The sequence below is a fragment of the Hyperolius riggenbachi genome, chromosome 11 (assembly GCF_040937935.1).
Source record: "Hyperolius riggenbachi isolate aHypRig1 chromosome 11, aHypRig1.pri, whole genome shotgun sequence".
Lineage (NCBI taxonomy): Eukaryota > Metazoa > Chordata > Amphibia > Anura > Hyperoliidae > Hyperolius > Hyperolius riggenbachi.
The window spans coordinates 90,098,109-90,123,395 of NC_090656.1; the positions used below are offsets into that span (position 1 = coordinate 90,098,109).

Genomic DNA, 25,287 nt, shown 5'->3' on the forward strand with positions numbered 1-25,287 from the left:
ACGTCTTGCTGAGCCAATCACGGGCTCTGTTTTGCAGCCAATCCAGAAGCATGTGGGCTTGTCTGCCCAGCTGGCTTTTAATCAGCAGGAACAGGAGACTGAGACATTCACAGTTGCAGCTGCAGCCTGTGTGTTCCCATCTCTTTCCTCACTATGCAGAACAGCAACGCTGTGGAAGAACCGCGGAGAGCGCGAATTATTGAGATCTCTCGCAGTGTGTCATTCAGTGCTTCTCACAGGCTGCATTGGTGAGTACTGCTCTGCATGCACATCTCTATTACATGGCTAGCAGCAGGAAGGTGCCAAGTGAAGCTGGCCATACAGATATAATAATAATTCCTTTTTTTGTATAGCGCTTTTCTCCTGCTTGACTCAAAGCGCTTGCGAGGCAGCCACTAAAGCGCACTCAATAGGCAGTAGCAGTGTTAGGCCCCGTTCACATTACAAACGCGGACGGCCGTGCGTTCGGAACGCAACGCATACGACCGCACGCCATCCGCTTTTGTATGCGTTCCGTGGCTGATCCCATTCACTGAAAGTGAATGGGACAGTCGCGCGGTTTCTGAAGAAATGCGTGCAGCATGCGTTCCCGGACCGCACAGGTGCGGAACGCATGCAGTGTGAACATCAGACAGTGCAGTCTATGCACTGTCTGATGTGCGTGCCGGCCTCCTACACGCATTGCCGAAACACGGACGGAAACGCGTGCAGTGTAAACGGGGCCTCAGGGAGTCTTGCCCAACGAACTCCTTACTGATGGGTGATCAGGTAAGGCGATCAATGGCTGCATGGAACAGTACAGCAATAGCAGTTTAATCAATTCTCAGATTACTACTTACTTGTTCATATTAAAGATGGCCCTAAACCATACACTTTTTTTTTTTTTTTTCCTTTTTGTTTCAGATCTTTTAAATTAGGTCTTATGCGTTCGCTCAGTTTTTTTCTTGATTGTATTGTTTGAAAAATTAAACCAACCCACCACACACTATTCCATTTTTTTTAAAATAATTGATCAATTTCCCACCCCAGCTGATAATTATCAAACAATGTGTGACCATACACACGTTCCTTTTTGTTTTAGAACTTTTAGATTAAGTCAGTTTTCTTGTTTGATTGTATTTGTTTGAAAAACCAAACGAATTCACCACACAATTACATTTTTTTCCCCCTAAAAACTCCAGTATCAAAATTTCCCCCCATGACCAATGAAACATTTATAAAAAGGTTTTGAAAATTCAACCAATTCTTCCCAATGTAAAAACTATTCTTCAGATTTTCCATACAATTGATTGATTTTATTGGAACAACTGGAAATGTTCTAGTTGAATTGTGTGTGGGCACTTTTGGAATGCTAATGATTGATACTTAACCATTACCCCTACTGATGTTTGTAGCCTATGCAAAGTTCCAGTTCAGCCCAGGTAAAGTTCCAGTTTGTGTGATTTTTGTTGGCAACCATTGGTTGCAATTCGAAGGTGAATCGCAATGTATGGATGGAAGCGTCAGGCAGTGCAGTCTTTGCACTTCTGATGTCCATGTGGATTGCATCACTGTGTGCTTCTGAAGACCAATCAGCAACGCATAAGTGTGGAAGGGGCCTAATTGGTTGCTTGTCATGTCTTCCCCTGACCTCCTGTGTGGCTAGTATGAAATTTTATTGGCTAATAGAGGTGAGCTTAAAGCAGGAGGAGTACGGAGGATGACCATGCACTTGTACAAGACCATCTTACACTCTGGATCGCTTGGCAATGCTTTTGCTGAGAACCCTCCAGCCATGTATGTGGGCAACATTAGGGGCAAAGCAGACCTATGAAGTAGTGAGCGTGGCTAGATGTTTGTGCCAGGGATCTGCAGGAATTCAGAAATGCTCCTTTAATGACAGCAGGAAGCACTGATAGTATGTAGCCTTAAAGGACTTAAAGGACTTCTGAGACGAGAATGGTAAAAAAAAGTTAAATACCTGGCTACATGTTTTATCCTCATTCCGCCATGGTTTTTCTCTTATTTTCAGCCTCTGGTCGGGTCACGACCCAATCCCTCGGGTCGTCTGCTTTAGCCCAATTTAAGATGGCCGCCAGGTCTTGCCACACCTGCACAGTTCTCATGGTCGCGAGTGCGGCTGTGCAGCTCGGAGTCCTCCTACAGCCCCGACCAGAGGCTGAAAATAAGAAGAAATTAAAAAAAAAAAAAAAACGGAGGAATGAAACGTAGGATGGCGGATGGCGTCCTCGGAGGATAAACGTGCAATCAGGTATTTAACTACTTCTTTTACCATTCTCGCCTTGGAAGTCTTTTAAACTATGTAACAAACTGGGAGGGAGGCTCCCCTCAAAGTGGTTAAAGTTTAAAAAGCAAGATGAACTTGCCTCGAGTGAGCGTCTCAGTTCAACAAGCAAATAATAAAGCCACACATTTTTGAAGAATTTCACAGGTCAAAAATCGCTTCTTCAGGTCAGTATACAATGTCTTTTATTGTTTTAATTGCATACAAGTGTATTTTTTGTAGAGCAATTACTTGGGGTGATCCTTCTAGGCCTGTACAAGGAACAGGCAGTTGTGGTTGCCACTGTTGCAAGGCTGTTTTGTTGGAATCCTCTTTCTTGAATGAATAAATCTGGTTACGGGGAAATTAAATTAATTTATTTGGGGGGGGGGGGAGGGGATAAAATGGTTGCACATGTTGAGGGATGGACTGGTTACTAAAGAGGGATTGTCAGCCACAAAATCAAATTTCATTTACCCACTGCAGTGTGTTCATTACGCAGCCTGGAACCTCACCCTGCATTGTAAGCACTCCAATCTAATCATAAATCTTTCTGCTGTAATAAATCTCAGTCAGCCTGGCTCTATTCTTTCACCGTCTCCAAAAAAGGGAGCTTGTGTTTACCCCCCCCACATTTCTGCCCCTCACTGATTGGCTGAGGGCACTTCAGTGTGAAGCTGCTGAGCTGATGCCTGATGCTGTGCTCACACGTGTTTACAAGCATTCTAGCTATGACAATGCAGATTGGAGGAGAAAAAAAAGTTAGGCCCCCTGCACACTGCAAATCCGATTTGCGGTTCCAATTTTCTCTGGATGCTATCAAAACAAGAAAAACGCCCAAAAAAAATGCAGCATGCAGTATTGATTAAAAATGTAATGTAAAATCGCACCAAAATCCCAAATCAGAATCCCATGTAGTGTGCAAGGGCCCTAAAGCCCCATCTACACGATACAATTCTTTGTGTGATTTGATTACGATTCTATTTACGATCCGATTAAGTCCAACATGTCCGATCGGGATTCAATTCGATTTGCCATTGTTTTGCAATGGCGAATCGAATCCCGATCGGACATGTCGTATTTAATCGGATCGTAAATAGAATCGTAGCCCCAGGACCGGGAGAGCACGCGCATCTCCGCTCTGATGATGGCGCTCTGCTCCGCCTTCAGTCTCCCAGCGGCGATTGACACTCGGAGACTGTTAGACAGCGAAACCGCTATCTAATAACTAAGTACAGCGCTGCCTTAGACACAGGAGCGATCACAGCCGATCGCTGTGATAGGCTGACTGGGGGAGGGAGGAGGGAAAATTATTTAAAAAATAAAGTAAATTTATTTAGTAAAAGAATAAAAATATTTTACAAAAAAAAAAAAAAAAAAAACACTGGGGGAGCTATCAGACCTCACCAATAGAGAGCTCTGTTGGTGTGGGGAAAGGTGGTGGTGGGAGGGGGGTAGCGCGGGGAATCACTTGTGTGCTGTGTTGTGCGGCCCTGCAGCGAGGCCTTAAAGCTGCAGTGGCCCATTTAATAAAAATGGCCTGGTCATTAGGGCCATTTTTATTAAATCCATGAACGCCGCGGTGGATTGCTCAGGCCCTGGTGGGCCGATTTATTTTTTTTTATTTATATTTTTAACACGCAGCTAGCACTTTGCTAGCTGCGTGTTGTGATCGGCCGCTCGTTATCGATGCGCCGCTACCCGTCACATTACAGCCCCCCCCCCCGAGACCCCTTGCGCAGCCTGGCCAATCACCGCCAGGTTGCGCTATGTGGTGGATCGGGACTCCCTCCAACGCAATTACGTGCATGACATCATCCCGAACATCGCCATGGCGATGGGGAAAGCCAAACGGGAAATCCCGATCTGAACGGGATTTCCTTTTTGCTTTGATCGCCGGAGGAAGGGGTGGGGGGGATGCCGCTGCACAAAAGCTATCATGTAGCAAGCGCTAGGCTAGCTACATGATTTAAAAAAAAAAAAACCTGCTGTGCCGCCACCCTGCCGATTTTAATAGAATGCCAGGGTGGTTAAGTGGTTAAAATGTGGACAGTACAATACTTCTGTTATGTAACTAGAACAAGTATTTATCTACTTACGGTATGTACGTGTTTTTTTGTTTTTCCCACGGCATAGTATGATTCTTCTGCTTTACTAACCCTAAGTGATCTTCCAGCAGCAGCTGACATATAAGCCACTGAATGAGGTACTTTTCCTTAATTTCGTACATCTGCTGACCATAGCTCCCAAACATTAACACTAGGTGGCACACATGCATGACTTGCTTTGATCTATGGGTGCCTAAGGCCTCGCTGCAGGGCTGCACAACTCAGAACAAGTGATTTCCCCCTCCCCACCCCCTTTTCTGTCCCCCCTCCCTTTTTTGCTCACCAACAGAGCTCTCAATATACAGTTGTTTTCACTGATGGTAGGCTCATAAACTTTTGATATGTAGTTGTCACTAAAGGTAACCTTTAATATAAGGCGAGCTTTTTGACAATCCTACCCTTGTTGCCAGACCCTGGTACAATATCCTCCAGTGATTACACACGCTTCTCATAACTGATGTGTCCTCTGCTTTCTGTCTGCTTGTACATTGACCTCTTCTCCTCAGACAGCAAGGTGTGTGTGTGTGTGTGTGTGTGTGTCTGTGTGTCTGTGTGATCATAGTAATCTCTGTGCATTTTCATACAAGTGGGGCAGATCTTTAAATATCAGCACAAAGTCCATGTCTGGGGTTACAGCAAACCACTGAATGCAGAAAAATGCTCAATAGTTTGACATTCTCAGGTCACTGATGTCAATGCGTTTTGTTTTCTTTCCTGTGAGGCAGCAATTCCTTGAGTGATGAGGAAAATGCGAAGATTTATGGCAAGTGCAACAACCCAAATGGACATGGTCACAATTACAAAGGTTAGTACAATGCAGTGGCTCATACAAGATACAGGTATTGTTTTGAGTGTGATGATGCCATGTCCACTTATGGCGGAGCAGGAAGTTGCATGGTGTCAGAAAGCTACACTTTACAGGACTGTCAGTAAATGTGTTCACATGAATGGTGGTTTAGGCTGTAAACTGGTGAATGGCTAGCCCATAAGTGAGGTCTCACCCATTAGTCCTGCTCACAGTAATGTTCCAGAGTGAAGCAGGCACACCATCAAACGTGTTTTTGGGGGGTGCTTGATGAAGTGGTATAGGCAGTGCCAAAGTCCATCCATAGATATCATCAGCACACCACGGATTAAAGCACACACTTTATTGTGCCAGCTTCCACCATGTATTCCAACAATTGTTTCGGGGGCCACACAGGGTCCCCCTTTTAACCACATGCCTTGATAAAGGGGGACCCTGTGTGGCCCCCGACATTGTTTGAATACATTGTGGAAGCTGGCACAATAAAGTGTGCGCTATAATCCGTGGTGTGCTGCTCACAGTTTACCTTTTACCTCTATTGAGGTAAGGAGAAGTAGTTCAAAGCAGTGTTCCCCCTACCCTGTGCTCAAGGCCCACCAACCGTGCATGTTTTGTGGAGATCCACAGACCTAGTTAATCAGCTCTGCTAAGACACTACTACACCTGTGCATGTTTGTGGTTTTCTACAAAACATGAACTGTTGGTGGGCCTTGAGGACAGGGTTTGGGAACTCTGTTCCAAAGGTTTCCCACATCATAGTTGAACCCACTGATTCAGTACTGGGACCCTCCAAGAAGGGCTTGTTGGTTATGCTCTTGTGGTCACACTCCTGTTCATGTACAAGTGTGGCCACACTGCGCAGGTGAGAGTCTGGTCTGCGCTGTTGCACAATGCCACTCATGCACAGCTTTTTCCTCCATGCACAAGCGACTTTGTGCTACTGCCACGTTCATACAGGGATGGGAATGCAGCCGTAAAGAGGGTCCCTGTTAGTTGCGGTGGGGTCAAAGAGGATGTGTTAAGCCCCTGAATCATCTAGAGACTTCGCTCTACCAATGCCTTCCTGGTGACATGGCTCATGCAGAGGATTGCCACCAAGAGTTGAGTGTAAAGCTGTCTGCCCCTAGATACCAGCAATGTGATGGACCAGCACCCAAATGGGGAGAGATGTAAGCTCAGCAGAGAGGACTCTGTAACCCACCAAGGTCATAAACAGTAAGCAAAGAAGAAGCAGCACCACGTCGGTGAATACATTTTATTGACATAAAAACAGAGAGCCCAATATACAGCGACAAATACTGTTTTGGGCTCTCTGTCCTTTCTCAGTGGGAGAGCCAACACAGCTTGAAAAAAGTCCAAAACAGCCTCTGTTGCTGTTTATGACTATCTCACTCTTTATATACTGACGTGGTGCTGCAGACTTCTTCGCTTACTGCCCCTAGAAACCATGCAGTTAATGTTTACTTTATTTTACGTTTTGGCAAATGCATATTCTGTTTACAAATTATTTTATAATCAACATAAACACCAATAATGAAGAAAACCTGAAAGAAATCACTTGCAGATTAGCAATATTTGTTAACTGTCAGACATACAGTGGGCCAGATGTTTCCTATGGGAAGGCCTTTTCTCTAAGCTACTACAAAGAGGGCAGTTGGTGAAAAAAAAAATGCCTGTGCAAAAGCTCATAATGGGTTGATTCTTCAAATGGCGGTAATATTGCAGTGGGCACACAGTGCACAACAGTATTACCTTCACTTCCACATGCAGCACCGCGAGTAACGCTAGTAGTGATATTCGCGGTACAAGAGTAGCGCAACCATTGCTATGGTAACGTGTGTAACTAACGAGCGTAATTGATAGTAATGCACATTACGGTAGCAACAGTAGTGCTACTGGCTTTGCTTGCAGTGCTGTGTGCGGTAGTGAAGGTAATACTGCACTTTGTTGAATGAACCCCATTGTAAGTCTGTCTATTACTGCCGCAAAGATCGGCGGGTGGAAGGGTTAATCGCTAATCACCTCCATCAGCAAGACAGCGGTGACTATATTCCAAAGCTCTGTGGCCACCCCCGCCTGCGTTGCATCGGCCTGCCCCAGCTCAGCAGCCACGATTAAGTCATGGCTGCCGAGCTGGGGGTGGGCTGAGGCGGCAATGTACGGGGGGGGGGGGCACAGCTACGGGAGACTTTACAAAAAAAAAACATCTCGTTGGTTTTGCAAAGGAGGGGGGTGGAGTTTCTGGCAATGAATAAGGGGCTAGCGGGTGAGTAATTAACCCTACCACCTGACGATCTCTGCAGCCTTAGGCCCAGTTCACACTTGCGTTTTTGGGAAAAACGGACCGGATGTCCGGACCCGTACGGTTCCTATCCGGATCCGGTCCGTTTGCATAAGTTTTCAATCAGGTATGAATACGGCTGCGATCCGGATCAGTTTTTATAAAGAGATAACACACTATATAAATTCCTGGGGTCTGGGAGGTCAGCAGAAGCTGCACCTGTAGAATCAGGTCCTCCACTGTTTAGGCCTCACCTCCACGTCCGACATACTGCCAAACAGCTCCAGCACAAAGTCACTGCTGCTCCACTCCAGAAATGCTGTGCCCATGTGTCCCCATCCAAAATGGCCGCTAGAAAACGCATAGGAAGTGGGGTAGAGCGTCCGGTTTTTTTAGCCAGTGTGTTCTGTGCTTTGCGTTTCCCATTGGTTTCTATTGCCGGACGGTGCAGTCAGGCTCCGGTCCGGGTGTGTCGACCGGATGATCCGGACCTTAAAAATGGCGCATGTTGAAAAAGTGTCCGGAGTTCGGATCCGGTCCGTACGGAACGGACACGTGTGTACGGTCGCATAGACTTTGCATTGCTATGCCGAACGTCCGTTCCATTTGTACAGTATCCGGTCCAGCAAATCCGGACAGCGAAAGCTAATGTGAACCGGGCCTTACATGGCAGGCTCTTTATTAATCACCAATGGTCCTCTTTAAAGGATACCCCAACTGAAATGTGACATAATGAGATAGACATGTGTATGTACAGTGCCTAGTACACAAATAACTATGCTGTGTTCCTTTTTTTCTTTCTCTGCCTGAAAGAGTTAAATATCAGGTATGTAAGTGGCTGACTCAGTCCTGACTCGGACAGGAAGTGACTACAGTGTGACCCTCACTGATAAGAAATTCCACTATTTTATCTCTTTCTTGCTCTCAGACGCCATTTTCTGCTAGAAAAGTGTTTTATAGTTGTAATTTCTTATCAGTGAGGGTCACACTGTAGTCACTTCCTGTCTGAGTCAGGACTGAGTCAGCCACTTGCATACCTTATATTTAACTCTTTCAGGCAGAGAAAGAAAAAAAAGGAACACAGCATAGTTATTTGTGTACTAGGCACTGTACATACACATGTCTATCTCATTATGTCACATTTCAGTTGGGGTATCCTTTAAGCTACATGCCAATCTATTTTGCTGGAATATGTCAAGCCAATTGATTGGATGCTCATTCTTGATAGATTTCAGCAGAAATCTACCGAGCATCAGTGAAGCTGTAAGCATTGTGGCTTATGGGCCTCGATCCCCGGCCCGCTTGTCCAAAAATGTACTAATATCCTATCAGATTTTTGATTGATTAACCATATATAATCGACCAAAAGGGAGTTGATCAGATATGTTGAGTCAATAGATGACTGGCAGATCCGATCAAAGTGATAAGCCAGGGGGTGGAAAACTGATGAATTAAAAGACAAGGCTGAGTGTAAAATTGTTGAATTTGGGATGTGCAGAACAGGAGGTAGCACATTACTGGCAGTCTGAGTGGCTGGATAGTGGACTGTTTAAAGAGACACTGAAGCGAAAAAAAAAAATTGGATATAGTGAATTGGTTGTGTACTATGAATAATTACTAGAATTATTAGCAGCAAAGAAAATATTCTCATACTTTTATTTTCAGGTATATAGTGTTTTTTCTAACATTGCATCATTCTATAATATGTGCAGATTACACAACACTCAGCATTCAAAATGAGTCTTTCAGAGCAGTCTGTGCACTAATTGACCTCTCCTCTAGCAGAGGAAAAGTAAATAGTCCAGGAACAGTTGAGATAATAAAAGTCAGATAACAGCCCTCTCCAGTCGGAGAGCTTAATGGCTTGTTTGCATAGAGATAACAACTGGAGTTTCTCAACTCTTCAGCTGGCCATACACTGGCCCGATTTGCCGCCGTTTCGACAGCAGATTCGATCACTGGGATCGAATCTGCTGCCAATCGTTCGCGCTACACGCCGAATTTCGATCCATTTCGTCCGATCCCGTCGATTGCTCCGTGCGGAAAATTACCGTCGATCGCCCGCGGGTAGGGAGCGCATCGCTAGCGGCGTTCGAGTGCCCGATGACCGACGCAATAGAGCCCGCATACATTACCTGCTCCGCCGGCGCGACTCCAGTCTCCCGGTCACCGCTGCTCTGTCTGCGCTCTGGTCTCCAGGTCCGGCATGCCTCACTTCTTCTAGCCCGGCAGGAAGTTTAAACAGTAGAGCGCAGACAGAGCAGCGGTGACCGGGGGACTGGAGTCGTGCCGGCGGAGCAGGTAATGTATGCGGGCGGGCGGGGGCAGCAGCACCACCACAACAGATTGTGAACGGTTTCAGGCTGAAATCGGTTCACAATCTGTTTGCTGTAAAGGCAGCCATACGATCCCTCTCTGATCAGATTCGATCAGAGAGGGATCTATCTGTTGGTCGAATCTGATGGCAAATCGACCAGTGTATGGCCACCTTTCCTGTACTGGAAACAATTACACTGATGTATCTGATCTTAATGTTTTATTTCTTAGCTGTGCTACACTTACAAATCATATCATTTTTTTTTTCGCTTCAGTGTCTCTTTAAGGGATCTGCCCCTAACACAGGATTACCTGGGTTCGAATCTCTGCTCTTCTTGTTCAGTAATTTAGCACCCACTCAGTAAGGAGTCCTTGGGCTAGACGCCCTAACACTGCTACTGTCTATTGAGCGCACCCTAGTGGCTGCAGCTCAAGTGCTTTGAGTCCTCCAGTAGAAAAGTTCAATATAAATGTTACTTGTCTTGTCTATTTCATAACTAATTGCTAAACTGAGAGTAATATAAGGTTTGTGTAACTCACTAAAACTTGTTTCTGTATTTCCTAGTGATCGTCACAGTGCGGGGAGAGGTAAGTGGTGCATACAGTAAGTGCATTGTGCGGTCTTCGGTGCAGATATATTCCTAATCTTTCACCTAAATCAGAGACTATCTTCATAATTCCCAGCATACTTTATACCATGAACTTAATGCCTCAACATCAGATGCATGAATTCTCCTACAACAAGGCTGTCCCTTCCGGATTAATGTGTCTCCTCTGATGGCGCAGCGGCTGACAGCGGGTGGGGAGGACTTACAGCTGTTACGCAGCCGCCGGAGAGAGCTGTGATCTGTGCTCTGAAAGTCTAGTCTACTCAAGACCAGACTGGCGGTGCACAGATCACAGCTCCCTCTGCCGGCTGGAAGGACAGCGGTAAGTCCTCCCCGCCCGCTGTCAGCCGCTGCGCCATCCGAGTAGACACATTAATCTGGAAGGGAGAGCCAGGAAAGGGAGCCCCAAGGTGAGGGAAGGGGGGGGGGGGGGGGCCCGAAGGTGAGGGAAGGGGGGGGGGGGGACCCCCCCCCCCCTTCTCCGCTACTTTGCCACCAGCTCCCTTTCACTGGCTGCCTCCCTTCCTGGGGGCACCTATACACCTGGCTGCATATACTGGGGAGACCTATACACCTGGCTGCATATACTGGGGAGACCTATACACCTGGCTGCATATACTGGGGACACCTATACACCTGGCTATACTGGGGAGACCTATACACCTGGCTACATATACTGGGGATACCTATACACCGGGCTATACTGGGGACACCTATACACCTGGCTGCATATACTGGTGAGACCTATACACCTGGCTGCATATACTGGGGCCACCTATACACCTGGCTATACTGGGGAGACCAATACACCTGGCTACATATACTAAGGAGACCAATACACCTGGCTATACTGGGGAGACCTATACCTGGGTATACTGGGGAGACCTATACACCTGGCTGCATATACTGGGGAGATGCTTTAAATTAATATATATTACTAATTTTAAAATGTTAATATGAAGGAAAATGAACCAGGATAGAAAGGACGAGTGTGGTTTGAATTATAAAACCACATATTTTTCTTAGGAAATCTTTATGGTATGCGTGACTAGGAGTGTGACGTGGGGGCGTGACCAGGGGTGTGGCTTAAGTGTCCCTCTTTCTGATCTCAAAATGTTGGGAGGTATGCATAACTGTCTTGTTCCCTTCAATGCCAGAGCTGTGTGTGTCTCCATAGTGGAGGTAATTATAGTGCGTAGCGCCCTCTATTCCTAACTACAACCACTCTTCCCTGATAGACCAGATCAAATCAATCAAACCTTGTCCTCCACCCATAGACACTTGGCCTTCCAAAATATCCCTGTAGGTGCAATCTATCAGTAATAAAGAAAAATACAAGGCAGATTTCCAGCTACAGAGTAAAGGCACAACATTTTTGGGTGAACTTTGTGACTGTTGTCTGCCATATATTTGTCTGTATGGAACAAATAAAGGTACGACATCCACACAGTTGTCTTCACCCTGTGCCTAAGGAAGGGGAGCCATCAGCTTTAAAGGGAATGGAAATTCACCCTCTGTACTCAAGCCCGTCACAGCAAGCTGGAACACTAGCAGCAATACAATCAACTAGGTTGCAAATTGTATTCAGTTGCAGAAAGCGATACACCTGCTTCCAAATTGGACAACATGCAAAGCATCCTGTACTTCACCCTTTCACCAGCTTTGAGGCTTCCTCTTATGGAAAGGGTCACCCTGTGCCTGACTCAAACCAGTCCCTTTGGTGGCTAATTACACCCCACCTGAGGAGGACAAAAGAAAGACCAAAATCCTGTAATTACTCATGTAAGATGCACATTCCAGCTGCAGTCTGGTGGCAGAAATGTAACATTTGCATGTTGCTTAAAGAGGAACTGTCGCAAAAATCTTAAAATGTAAAACACATACAGTACATACAAATAAGGTTCTTCCTGAGTAAAATGAGCCATAAATTGCTTTTCTCCTATGTTGCTGGAATTGACAGTAAGTAGTAGAAATCTGACATTTACAGAAAAGTTTTGGGCTAGTCCATCTCTCCATAGGGGATTCTCAGCATGACCTTTATTCTTTTTAAAGACACTTCCTGAAAAAGATTTATACAAAGATGCTGGACAGCCTCCCTGCTCACCATACATTTGTTTGGCAGTTGGACGGAGCAACTGCCATTCATTAAGTGCATTTTGAAAAAAAGGAAATCCCTGTGAACCCCCATGAGGAGATGGGCTAGTCAACAACCTGTCGGTTCTGTCAAATTTCTACTAACTACTGTAAGTGACAGCAACATAGCAGAACAGTAATTTATGGCTCATTTTACTCTGGAAGAAACATACTTTTTTTTTATTGTATATGTTTACATATTTTTTTAAACATTACGATTTTCACAACAGAGGTCCTTTTAAGCTTATCTGTATTGTCTCAAAACCAGTTACCAGGCATTGCATGAGATTGCGGTCTACCTGTGTACAGCTCTGATGTCTGTCTGATTATATCTCTTTCATCCAACAGATTGACCCGGTCAATGGGATGGTGATGAACCTCACAGACCTGAAGAAGCATATGGAGGTATCTGGGATCTGCATGTGTGGAAATGAACTGCATGTTGCATATGGACTTTAAGGCCACATACACACATCAGACCATAGTCTTTTGAAAATGAAAGATCACAGACCAATCTTACCACCCTTCATGTAGTATGAGAGCCATGCCTACACAGTCTATTCTATGGAGCTGAACTCCCCATCAGACAGAAATCTTTGCAAGATGCTGCACACACGGATCTGTACAGACACAAAAGATCAGTATCTGCAAAAGATCTGTTCCTGCCAAGAATCCATTCCTGCAAATTGCAATGATAGTCTATGAGATCTGCAGATCATCATACACACAGGATTTAACTGACATTCATCTGCAGATCAGATCCACCAGGATGGATTTTCAGATCTGCGGATGATTGCTTGATCTGCAGATGAATGTCAGTTAAATCATGTGTGTATGATGATCTGCAGATCTCATAGACTATCATTGCAATTTGCAGGAATGGATTTATGTCAGGAACAGATCTTTTGCAGATACTGATCTTTTGTGTCTGTACAGCATCTGTGTGTGCAGCATCTTGCAAAGATTTTTTTCTGATGTGGAGTTCAGCTCCATAGAAAAGACTGTGTAGAGTATGGCTCTCATACTACACGAAGGGTGGTAAGATTGGTCTGTGATCTTTCATTTTCCAAAGACCATAGTCTGATGTGTGTATGAGCCTTAACATTCTATGGGCTTGATTCACAAAGCCATGCTAAACAGTTAGCACATGAAGTGCCGCTGACTTTTGCGCACGATAACGCGGACTTTGCACGTGATCACGCGGACTTTTGCACGCGAACACGTGCAAAGGTCCACGAGCGGCACTTCACGTGCTAACTGTTTAGCACGGCTTTGTGAATCAAGCCCTATGGCCTCAATTCACGGAGCTTTATCAAACACTTTATCAAACGTTTGGTAATTTACCTCATGTTTAAAATCTAATATTGAATTCAATAAGGTGTTATATATTTATTGAACGTTTTATCGGTAAAACATTCAATAAATATATAACACCTTAGTGAATTCAAAATTAGATTTTACCCATGAGGTAAATTATCAAACGTTTGATAAAGTGTTTGATAAAGCTCCGTGAATTGAGGCCTATGTGTTGTACTATGCAGAGCCTCTGTCATTTGCACTGTGCAGTACTCGGGTCACCGATTTGTGTTTGTAGCAGTATCCTATGACTGGTCTGATTTTCCTCTATTTCCAAATAATTTTTTCTACATATGAAATATGCATGAAACGAGCTGAATTACAAAGACAAGTTTGCATCTGCTTGTGTTGTACTGTAATACGCTCCTGATGCTGCTGCCTCCTGCTACTGATTACTAAAATGGCCTTATATGCATCACAGGAGTATTTGTGGTGTGCTTGATTCCTCCCTATACAATGAGTGAGTCACTGCAGTAACACTAGAAACTGTAGCCTATACAAACCTTTTCTTTGTGCAGACTCTAGTCCTGAACCAATGACAGAAACATGAGCATTCTGGGAAGTTTTTATGTTAGGCAATTTTTTTTAAACCTACTTTGAGTTTTCATATAAACATACTAACTTGGTGTTCTCACTGCTTTACCCGCAAGAGTCTAGATTGCCTTTGGCTTACTTGTGGTCACAAACAGTAGTGGGTACTTCATGTTAACAATATCCAATATCCAACTACAACCCCACTCTCCCCCCCCCCCCCCCCCCCCCACCCTTCTTCTTTCATACCGCCTCACACTGACCAGTCTGTCCCTTAGATTTACATTAGGTTGGGTCTATTTCTAGCCTGCCCAATGTCACTTGTAATTGAGCCATAGGATACCAAGCAGAATATTTTATAGCAATCTGTCAGTAGCTGATACCCCCTTTCCCAGGAAAAATCTTTACCTTTTCTCAAACGGATCACCAGGGGGCTCTGTATGGCTGATATTGTGGTGAAACCCCTCCCACAGTGTGATGTCAGCACCTAGGCACTGACATCACACTGTGGGAGCCTTCTTGCATTGTTGGAAAGAAAAGCTGTTTCCAAGTGCCAAAAATGCTTCCTAAGGAGGGAACATATAATTTTCCAAAATCATTGACATATCCGGATGCAGATTTTTTTTTTTTTTTTTATATTTTGTTAAATGTGAATTTTCCTTGGAATATAAACATCACGTGTGGCTCTCTCCTATCCCTCCCTGTAATGGTGTCCCTTTTGTTAGTTTTTAATACTAAACGAATATATTGTACTCAGGCTACACAAAATGTGGATCGGGTTTGGGCACCCATATTCATTCTAATCTGGGTTGGGAAGCAGTTGGTAGTGGTACAATCTTGTACTTTTTGTGTCCCAAAATATGTGATGGCTGCTGGAAGCAGACTTCTTACTTGTTTGCTGTTGTAATGCCAGCAGCAAGGGCATAACAATACCCATAGCAGCTGCTATGGAGCCCTGGAGCAGAGGGGGCCCAGGTGGTACTTGATGTATTCACTAATAACTTTCTTGTGTTCCTCCACCCTATGCATTTTTGTAAGTGCCCATGGACTATATGCAGTGAAGATTGCCCAGTTAACTACTATCCATGGGGTACGGGAAGGTGGCATTGCTTAAACACTTGAGGACTGCGGTGTTAACCTCCCCCCCCCCCCCCCCCCCCCTAGTGACCAGAACATTTATGACTAAAATGGCCACTGCAGCTTTAAGGCCAAGCTGCAGGGCTGACCAACTCAGCACACAAGCGTTTTTTTCCCCAGATCGCAGCGCTGTACAAAGTAATTAGACGGCGATTGCCGCTTGGAGACTGAAGGTGGGGCGGAGGTCTGCCCCACAAGCAGGAGATGCGTGATCTCCTGCTAGCCCCATAGAAGACCGTTAACGCCAATGGGCGTGGAGCGATCCTGGGGCTGCCACACTGCTCACGCCAATTGGCATGGAGCAGTCGGCAACAGGTTAAATGACTTACCAGCTGAAAGTAAAAAAAAAAAAAAAAAAAGTTCTGTACCTGCTTCAATTTTGAATGCACGGGGACGCCATCCACGCCCTCCGTGTAGTTCCGCCGGGTCCCCCCTGTTTATTTGCTATGAGGCTAGCAAAAGATCGCGCATCTGCTGAACGTTTTTTTTTTTAGCTCATAAGTGCTTTAACTGCTTGCCGACCGCGTCACGCCGAAGGGTGTGGCTGCGGCGGCAGCCCCAGGACCGCCTGTCCTGGGGCAGCAGTTTGCACGCAGGTTGCGCGCGCATCTCCTGCTCCACCCCTCCTTCAGTCTCCGAGCAGGGTGACAGTTAGACGGCGAAACCGCCATCTATTTACATGTACTGCGCTGCGATCTGCAGCAGCCCTGAACTGGGGACAGCCGTGTGGCATGGCACGGCTGTCACCTCCATTGCCTCAGCAGTGATCAGCTGTCATAGGCTGAAGCCTATGACAGCCGATCACAGGGATTGGCTGGCGGAGGGAGGGCGGGCGGAGGGTAATAAAATAGACATATTTTTAATAAAAAAAGAAACATAAATATTGATAAAAAAAACAAACACTGGGGGAGCAATCAGACACCACCAACAGAGAGCTCTGTTGAGGAGAAAATGGAGGGGCGAATCACTTGTGTGCTGTGTTGTGTGGCCCTGCAGCTTGACCTTAAAGCTGCAGTGGCCCATTTTACATAAAATGGCCTGGTCACTAGGGGGGGTTGAACACTGCAGTCCTCAAGAGGTTAAGATTGCCTACAAATGAGGGCCCCATGAAAGTTTTTTTTTTTTTTTTTTTTCTATGGGCCCCCATTATTTCCAGCTACGCCACTGGCCAGCAGACTCCATCCAAATCCCAAGCCGATTGAAGATTTGTTTCATAGATGGCCACAACTCATTTAGTTATATTGGCTATGGTGAAAGGGGAGGGGAGTGTGTAAGAAGCTCTTCCTGTTAGTGTGTGGGGAAATTTGATCAGATAAGACCTAGAGAATGTTCTAGGCATGTTCTTTACAGCTGGAGGGAGGAGGCACAGAAGCACAGGGGAGGCAGGGAAACGCATGGGACTGGCAGAGCTGTTGTTTAGCTGCATCCACAGCCATCTAGATCCTAAGGGCCCGTACACATGCCTGACTTAAGTCCACTAAAGTGGCTGATAAGGACCGCCTCAGCCAACAATAAGGCGTGTGGCCTGTGTAATGCCTGTGGGCATTACTACGGAGGACTGTGCCCAGCACATCCAGAATACAGAAACAGTCCTCACTGGCTCTAATAATGTGACTGGAATTTGTTCAGAAGGATAGAAAGCAGAAATATAGCTTCAAATGTGTGTAAATAAATCATCAGCTGAAGCTCTGTGTCCCTGTCTGTGTCTCTCTCTGCCTCGCAGTGTAAAGTAAACAGTTTACAGTCAGGTTATAGTTCAGCTCTGCCTCCCCCTCCTGATGCAGACTTACAATTGTTACAAAACAGCTGGTGAACAAGGCCTTTTTTCACACAGGCTGTGCTGAGAGACTTCTGAAAAGCATTTGAATGTTGCTGGCTAAAAGCTCTATAGGTATGTGGGGTTTACAGAAAAAAGTTTCTTCGATATTTATTCTTTAATTAGACTATATTGGAAATCATGGTAGCTATTCATTGAGGATTTTGCTGAATATTCCTTTAGGCTGTAGTCACAGTGGGACATTGCATTTAATGCGATGTGTCTGCGTTAAGAGGTAACACACTGCAAGCAATGAGTTACCACAACGCAACAGTTTTAACGCGACTCTAACGTCGCACTGTGAACGGCCCATAGGATTAGCATTGCAGTGCGGTAAGCTGCGTTATGGTCGCACATTTTAAAGTCTTCTAACGTCCCACTGTAAATGCAACATTGTTTTGTTATTCCTCGGCAGGAGGCTATTATGGTTCCAATGGATCATAAAAGTTTGGATAAAGATGTTCCTTTCTTCCAGAATGTTGTCAGGTAAGTAGTTTTATCTCCATGTTATAAAAAGGTCAATGTGATGCAAATTCCAGTTTGATGCAGATTTCATGGTAACTGTATGCTCCTTATGCCAGGAGCACACTGAGATTTTTTGGCAGATTTATTGTCAGATCGATTATTTCCAACATGTCTGATCGATTTCCGACTGTTTTACATTCACTCCTATAGGAAATCGATCGGAGATCGATCGGACGTGTAAATCTGCCAGAAAATCTCAGTGTGTAGCTAGCATTAGACACGGACCAGTCTTGTGTAACTGCTGCTGATTGGTTTATTTTCAAGTTGCATGTATAGCTAGTGTCCAATTATTATTCTCAGTCTCCACCATGTTACTTCTGTAGATCTTTACTCCATAATTTGATGAAAGTAAATGATTTGCCACCATATGTAAAACATGGTCCAGATATTTGTTTATGCAAGTGATCTAGATTTGCCAGCATATTTCAGACCTGCTGTTCTTAACGAACAGCAGGTATGAAATATGATAATTGCTGTTCCTAATGAACCCTGACCTTGTAAGTCGGATCTGTTTGTCTTGCCTACCAAGCAACACAGGTGCCCAGGAAGCTGTCTTCGTCCCGCGATCTACCAGCACCTCTGTGATTGCTCGGTGGAGATCAGCGTGGGACACAGCTGTGGATACATCCGGCGTCCTTTGACTCCGCCCATCTACATGTTTCAGCCTTCCAATCACGGCCTTCCTCAGGGCCTTCCTACACCCCGAGGAAGGCTGATTGGCCGAAGCAAGTAGGTGGGCAGAGTCAAAGGACACAGGATGTATCTACAGCTGTGCCCCACGCTGATCTCCGCCGAGCAATCAGAGGTGTGGGTAGATCGCGGGACGAAGGCAGTCATGCGCAGGGGATCCCCTTCTCTTCACTCGTCCAGCCGGGACGTCTACGAAGTGTGAGTACTCACAAGAAGATAACAGGCGGCTATTACAAGTTTGTGGTGAGTGGAGGGAAGCGCGGGGTGTTTGCTGCCCAACCAAGGAACTTTTAGCCTGCCCAGTTGTATTTATGTCACCCACACTGCTATCGCTGCTTTATGCTGTTGTGCAGGGCAAATCTGTCAGTTTCAAATTGTATGGTGCCAAGTTTATTTCAAGTTGCTTTGAACTCTCTATAAAGACTGCCTGCAATTTGAAATGTCTATTAGGCCCAGTGCACACCAAAACCGCTAGCAGATCCTCAATATGCTAGCGGTTTTAAGAGCTGATTTCAGAGCGATTCTAGGTATGTTTAGAGAGGTTTCCGAAACATACCTAGCGGTTGTGGGTGCGTTTTTGTAGCAGATTACACATATTGCTACAGTAAAAGCTGTTACTGAACTAAAAACGCCTGGCAAACCATTCTGAAGTAGTGTTTTTCAGAGCAGTTTGCGTTTTTCTTATACTTTACATTGAGGACGAAACGCTTCAGAAAACTGCTGCACGTTTGCGGCTGGACAAAAACCTCAAACCGCCGGTGTGCACCATCCCATTGCAATACATTAGCCAAGCGTTTTTACAGGCGGATGCGGCCGGCGGATCGCTCCAAAAACCGCTCGGTGTGCACTAGGCCTTAATAACTGAAAGCTGTTTATGGACTGGCTTGCTGTGTCCAATTAACATCTATGCTGAGAGTTGTGCTCCAGATTTGTGCCTTAAAGCTACACTAACCCACTAACTGATGGAACAGTTGGATTGTGCACATCCATAATTCCTTTATGTATAGTGATCTATATGCAGTGAAGCTGTGCTAATAGGGTGATTTGTATTCTACTGATATGACAGATCCCAGGAATGTGTGCTGGTGTGTGAAGGTGTGAAAGGGAGTTCTGAATGTGAATGTTGGTGGAAATCTGGATGAGCCTTTATCCCTTGATTTTAAATGGTTTTAATTTGTGTAATTTAACTTGGTGTCTGTCTTGAAGGTATCCCATTAAAGTTTTTCTATTTTTGATTTGAGGTCTCATGTCACCTTCTTTACCTTTCAAATTTAGTTTATATTACTAGTTGGAGACCCAATCTAAAATTAATACATGATAGTCAGAGGTGTGTGACACTCGACGAACTGTGTGGATTTTTATTTATTGAATTGAGAGGATCCATCTTTTTCTAATTCCTGGATTATTTTCAAAACTGACAGATTAGCTCCATGCTTGTTTCTGGAGTAAATCGGACACTACTGCAACCAAAGAGAGCAGGGCTGCCAGGAAACTGGTATTGTTTCAAAGGAAATAAATATGGCAGCCTCCATATACCTCTCACCTCGGGTTCACTTTAAGTGCAAATGTGCGACACACCCCCTATACCTAACTACAATCACTCTCTTTCCCTTCCAGATCCTGATCAAATAAACCTCATCCAACCCACACACCCCTATTAATTTCTGTATCTCACATCCTGCACACAGAGCACTATTAGCCCTTACACTGTCAGCTGTAGGTCTTTGTGTTTCCGCATCCATACACAGCAGACAACTTAAGCTACGTACACACATGCGACAACGATCGTTTGTTGTCAACAACGAACTTTTAATTGATGAAAGAACGACCTAAGTAAAGTCAGTTTTAAAAGGTGCGTAACAATCAGATCGTTAGAACGAGCATTACATCACGTAAAAGTAACTATTGCGCCTGCGCATAAAAATGAAAAGTTCCATGGAGAAATAGTGAAATGCGCATGTCAAGCCTATTACAAATGATAGTTTCCAACGATGTACAACTTTAACAAACGATCGTCGTTGGGAAAAATCCGCCAAGCTAGATCATTCGTTTTGAACGATCTAGCTCATTCGTCGTTAGACTTCATGGTCGTTGGCTGCTTTTTTCCAAACGATCGTCGTTTGAAAGGATCGGGGAACGATCATTTTAAACGACTATAGTCGCATGTGTGTACGCACCTTTAGAGACACTGAAGCAAAAAAATTATATGATTTGTATGTGTAGTACAGCTAACAAAGCATTAGGAGTAGAGACATAAGTCTAATATTTGTTTCCAGTACCGGAAGAGTTTAACTCCAGTTGTTATCTATGCAAATGGCCATTGAGCTCTGTTGCAGAGTCCCAGAGAACTCTGACTTCAGATTAGGTCATCTCAGTTGTATTGTGTTTTTCTTTTGCAGAGAACAGTTCAGGACAGGTCAAAAGTTCACTGCCTGTTCTGTAAAAACTCTTAGGACCCCTAGAATGCTGAGTAATGTGTAAACTGCAAATATTAGAATTATGCAGTGTTATCAAAAAAGCTGTATAACTGAAAATAAAAATATTATTTTTTTTTTTGCTACTAATGTTCTAGTAATTACCTCTAGTACACAACCAATTCATTATATCATAATATTTTTTTTTTTTTTTTTTGCTTAAGTGTCTCTTTAAAGGACTTACGAGGCCTGTTTGGTAAAAAAAAAAAAAAAAACATAAAAAAAAGTTAGATACCTGTGTGTAAGGCACTGAGGACGCCATCCGCACCCTCCGTGCCGTTCCGCCGGGTCCCCGCTGCACAATATCCCCCCGAACGTCCCCCGACCGCGCGGCCCGGGTCGGGCTCTCCAGCCTGTACAAAGATGGCGGCCGGAGGTGGCCGCGGCTGCGCAGTACACATAGCCGCGAGTGCGGCTGCGCACTGTTACGTGGATCGGGGGGTTGGCCTTAGAGCTGCACAGCCGCACTCGCAGCTATGCGTACTGCGCAGCTGCGGCCACCATCTTTGTACAGGCTGGAGAGCCTGACCCGGGCTGCGCGGTCGGGGGGATATTGTGCAGCGGGGACCCAGCGGAACGGCACAGAGGGCGCGGACGGCGTCGTCCGTGCCTTACAAACAGACACAGGTATCTAACTGTTTGTTATGTTTTTTTTTTTACAAAACAGGCCTTGTAAGTCTTTTAAAGGGAACCTAAACTGAGAAGGATATGGATATTTCTTTTTAAAATAATAAAAGTTGTCTGGCATCTTTCTGATCCTCTGCCTCTAATACTTTTAGCCACATCCCCTGAACAAGCATGCATAACTGGTGCTCTGACTGAAGTCAGACTGAATTAGCTGCATGCTTGTTTCAGGTGTGTGATTTAGCCACTACTACAGCTAAAGACCTTAGCAGTAGAGTCAGGAAGCTGGTATTGTGTTTTTTTTTTTTAACAATTTTATTGTTTTAAAGGGCAGCTGGTATTGTTTAAAAGGAAAAATCCATATTCCTCTCAGTTTAGGTTCACTTTAAGGCGGGTTAGTACAAAACTACTTCCGCCTGCCTCTGACGGTTTTGGGTGTTTATACTTAAAGGACAACTGAAGTGAGAGGGATATGGAGGCTGTCATATTTATTTCATTTTAAGCAATACTAGTTGCCTGGCTATCCTGCTGATCCTCATCCTCTAACACTTTTAGCCATAGACCCTGAACAAGCATGCAGCAGATCAGGTGTTTGACATTGTCAGAACTGACAAGTTTAGCTGCATGCTTGTGTCTGGTGTGATTTAGACAAGTGTTTCTCAACATTTTATTGGCATGTACCCCCTTTTAAAACCCTGTACTCACCAAGTACCCCCTAGCATAGTAAACATTATCACAAGTACCCCCTTTACAAATATATATTTAATCATAGTACATAATTGGTTCTAAACAATTTCCAATAATTTACGATTTTTTAATTAGCTAAAACACTAATTTGGGGTTGTTTACATAAGATTTATCAATTTCTAAAACTCTACATTTTTTTGTTCTTGGTTAAGTATATCAAGCCTGAGTACCCCCTGGAACTATCAGAAGTACCCCCTGGGGTACGCGTACCACACGTTGGGAACCTAGGATTTAGACTACTGCAGCCAAATAGACCAGCAAGGCTGCCAGGTAACTGGTATTGCTAAAAAGGAAATAAATATGGCAGCCTCCGTATTCTTCTAACTTGTCCTTTAACGCCTTTAGAGACATGTGGCACAGGAATATGAGGAAACAAAGTTTAGAGTAGGCAACTGCTTATGTTACTTGATGTCTATGACACTCTTGCAAGGGTTGCATTATATATTCGTGTATGCACATGTATTGTTTAGTTTTTAATAAATTCATAAAATGTTCAATAAACATTTTGAAACCAAAGTTTGGATTTAGTGCCAACTTTTCTACTTGGCTTGAGTTATGCAAATCATTCTAAGTTATTGCAGAATTATGCTTCTTACTGCAAAACTATGCAGCTTGACATGGGCCAATCAAATGCTTGCACTGCTAGATTGTCTTTTTCAATAGATTTTTATAATTTAGGATACAAAATGTTATGTCAAGTTTAACCTTAATGACACTCCTTGAGTATTGTGGACTTTGAATTGTTTGGTACATGCAGATTTGTGCATACATGGTTGGCACCAGAACACAAAGATCACAACTGAGCCTTGTGGGAGCAGGAAATTAGGTTTCATGGGCATCACAGCACTATATTGCCAGTAGCACAATATGTCTAAACTTCTACTAATTACGGTGTGTTTTTTTTTCCCCTCTTTCCAAAGTTCTGTGGAAAATGTGACGGTATTCATATGGGACAGCCTGCAGAAGATACTTCCACAAGGCCTTCTGCATGAGGTTGTTGTACACGAAACAGACTCCAACAGTGCTGTATACAGAGGGGAATGACTGCAATCCTGATACCTACAGCTGCAAATGCCTGAAGACTGGGAGCCTCTATTCTACCAACTGTCCTGTCTGCACTATACCTTGCCTACTTTTCAGCCTAGCCATACTGTATGTCAGTAAGTGTTAAGGTAGGCATATACTACAGTATTCGATGGTTCACCTGATCCAGCATACATCTTTCTCCCTAATATCCGTCATTTAACCAAGACTGCTGCTACCACCTCAATCTTTGCACCGCTAGATGTGAGACAGAGCTATGTAGCCATTGATCACACAGCACTCATCAACCCCCAACATGCTACCAAAGAAAAATCTACCTTTTCTAATGTGTTCAAGAACAGATTGACAGTTGTTGTTTTTTTTTTCAGTAGAGGTGGTAAAAACCTTAAATTCCTCTATATTATGGCTGCAGGTATGATGAATCTCTTGTGATTCTAAATTGTAATGCAAATCCACAGATAATTGTATTAGCCACCTTTTTATAAACAAGCTAATGTATTCCCAGTGTTTACAACAGTAATAAAAAAAAAAAAGTTTTAAGTATCCTTTTGCAGCAGCATTTGATTTTTAAGCTGAATAAATGTATGAAGATGGTATGAGCTCATACATTATACATTTTGTCCAATTTTGGTGCCCACAATCAATTTGTCCAATTTTACCTTTCCTATGAAATAGGACTACCTAAAATATACATCCAAAGGTATAAACACTCACTTTACATAGATTGGTAAGACTGGAACAAAAACAGACAAAAAAAAAACCTATTGTTTAGTGGGCACCATAATACAATTTAGTCTTAAAGGGAACCTAAACTGAGTATATGGATTTTTCCTTTTAAAATAATACCAGTTGCCCGACTCTCTTGCAAGAGAGTCCTCCGTAATGCAAGCCTATATAGGTTTGCTTCAAAATGAGTCTATTATGTACACAATTGGTGTTGCTTGTGTGCACCCAAACTCAGGAGCTGAGATGGTTAATGATATTGCTAGATGCCAATACTTTATCACTTCAGTTGCTGCATGAAAACAATTTGCATGATTTTTAGGTCAATTTCAAGCTGCATACAACAATATCAACTTGACCATTTCTAATGATTAGATAATATGTGCTAAAACTGAAGTAAGCACAGCAAATTGATAACTTTTGTCTGCTAGATTCCAAACTTCACCATGAGTATGAACACTAGCTGCTACAAATGATCTCTGGCTGAGACAGAACCGGCATCTGGCATAAAGCAGAACATTTATTCTGCATTTCCCGCATGTACAGCAAATCAACACTGTGCATCTCCCGATCGCTGCCCATTTTCTCACATCTGTACTATTTACATCTGGGTGCAGTCTCATCCTAGAGGTTAAGGTTGCTACATAGTAGTGATGGCTAACCTTGGCACTCCAGCTGTGGTGGAACTACAAGTCCCATGCAGCATTCCAATACTCTGCCTCCCCGAGTTATGCTTAGAGCTGTCAGAGGGATGATGGTACTCCAGCTGTGACAAAACTACACATCCCAAGGTTAGCCATCCCTGCTATATATAGGTTCAGGGTTATTAGCAAGAGAGCTAACCTCTGCATGCAACACTCATGGAGATTTCCAGCCCTCTGAATAATCTGTTTAGCTCTTACCTCCACTAGAAAAGCCATATACTGATAGGCATATTCCATGAGATGCAGATAGAGAAGATGCAGGACTGTGCAAATGTATGCAGCTTGAAAATGGACCAGTCACATCCTGCTGAGCTGAAATTTGATTTTACAACGAAGGTACATACACAATACGTCATCCGCTTCATGTCCATCTTTATTTGCTGATTCAAAATGGAAGAAACC

The 25,287-nt window shown here is 44.1% G+C and overlaps 2 protein-coding genes across 2 annotated transcripts in view; both read left to right on the forward strand.

Moving 5' to 3' along the window:
- Positions 1 to 23,975, forward strand: LOC137538911 (6-pyruvoyl tetrahydrobiopterin synthase-like). The gene is made up of 6 exons (XM_068261342.1): positions 1 to 248; positions 5,097 to 5,176; positions 10,339 to 10,361; positions 12,863 to 12,919; positions 17,770 to 17,840; positions 23,335 to 23,975. The coding sequence occupies exons 1-6, from the start codon at positions 154 to 156 to the stop codon at positions 23,456 to 23,458; spliced, it is 450 nt and encodes a 149-aa protein (XP_068117443.1). The 5' UTR covers positions 1 to 153; the 3' UTR covers positions 23,459 to 23,975.
- CCDC73 (coiled-coil domain containing 73) overlaps positions 1 to 25,287 on the forward strand; it is a 537,472-nt gene that overhangs the window by 114,451 nt on the left and 397,734 nt on the right. The gene's annotated exons all lie outside the window — the stretch shown is intronic.

Excerpts from the sequence above, each read along its gene's own strand:
- LOC137538911 (XM_068261342.1), top strand. The coding sequence starts at position 154 with ATGCAGAACAGCAACGCTGTGGAAGAACCGCGGAGAGCGCGAATTATT. Across the intron at positions 5,177-10,338 it reads ACATGGTCACAATTACAAAG|TGATCGTCACAGTGCGGGGA; the intron begins GTTAGTACAATG and ends TGTATTTCCTAG. Across the intron at positions 12,920-17,769 it reads ACCTGAAGAAGCATATGGAG|GAGGCTATTATGGTTCCAAT; the intron begins GTATCTGGGATC and ends ATTCCTCGGCAG.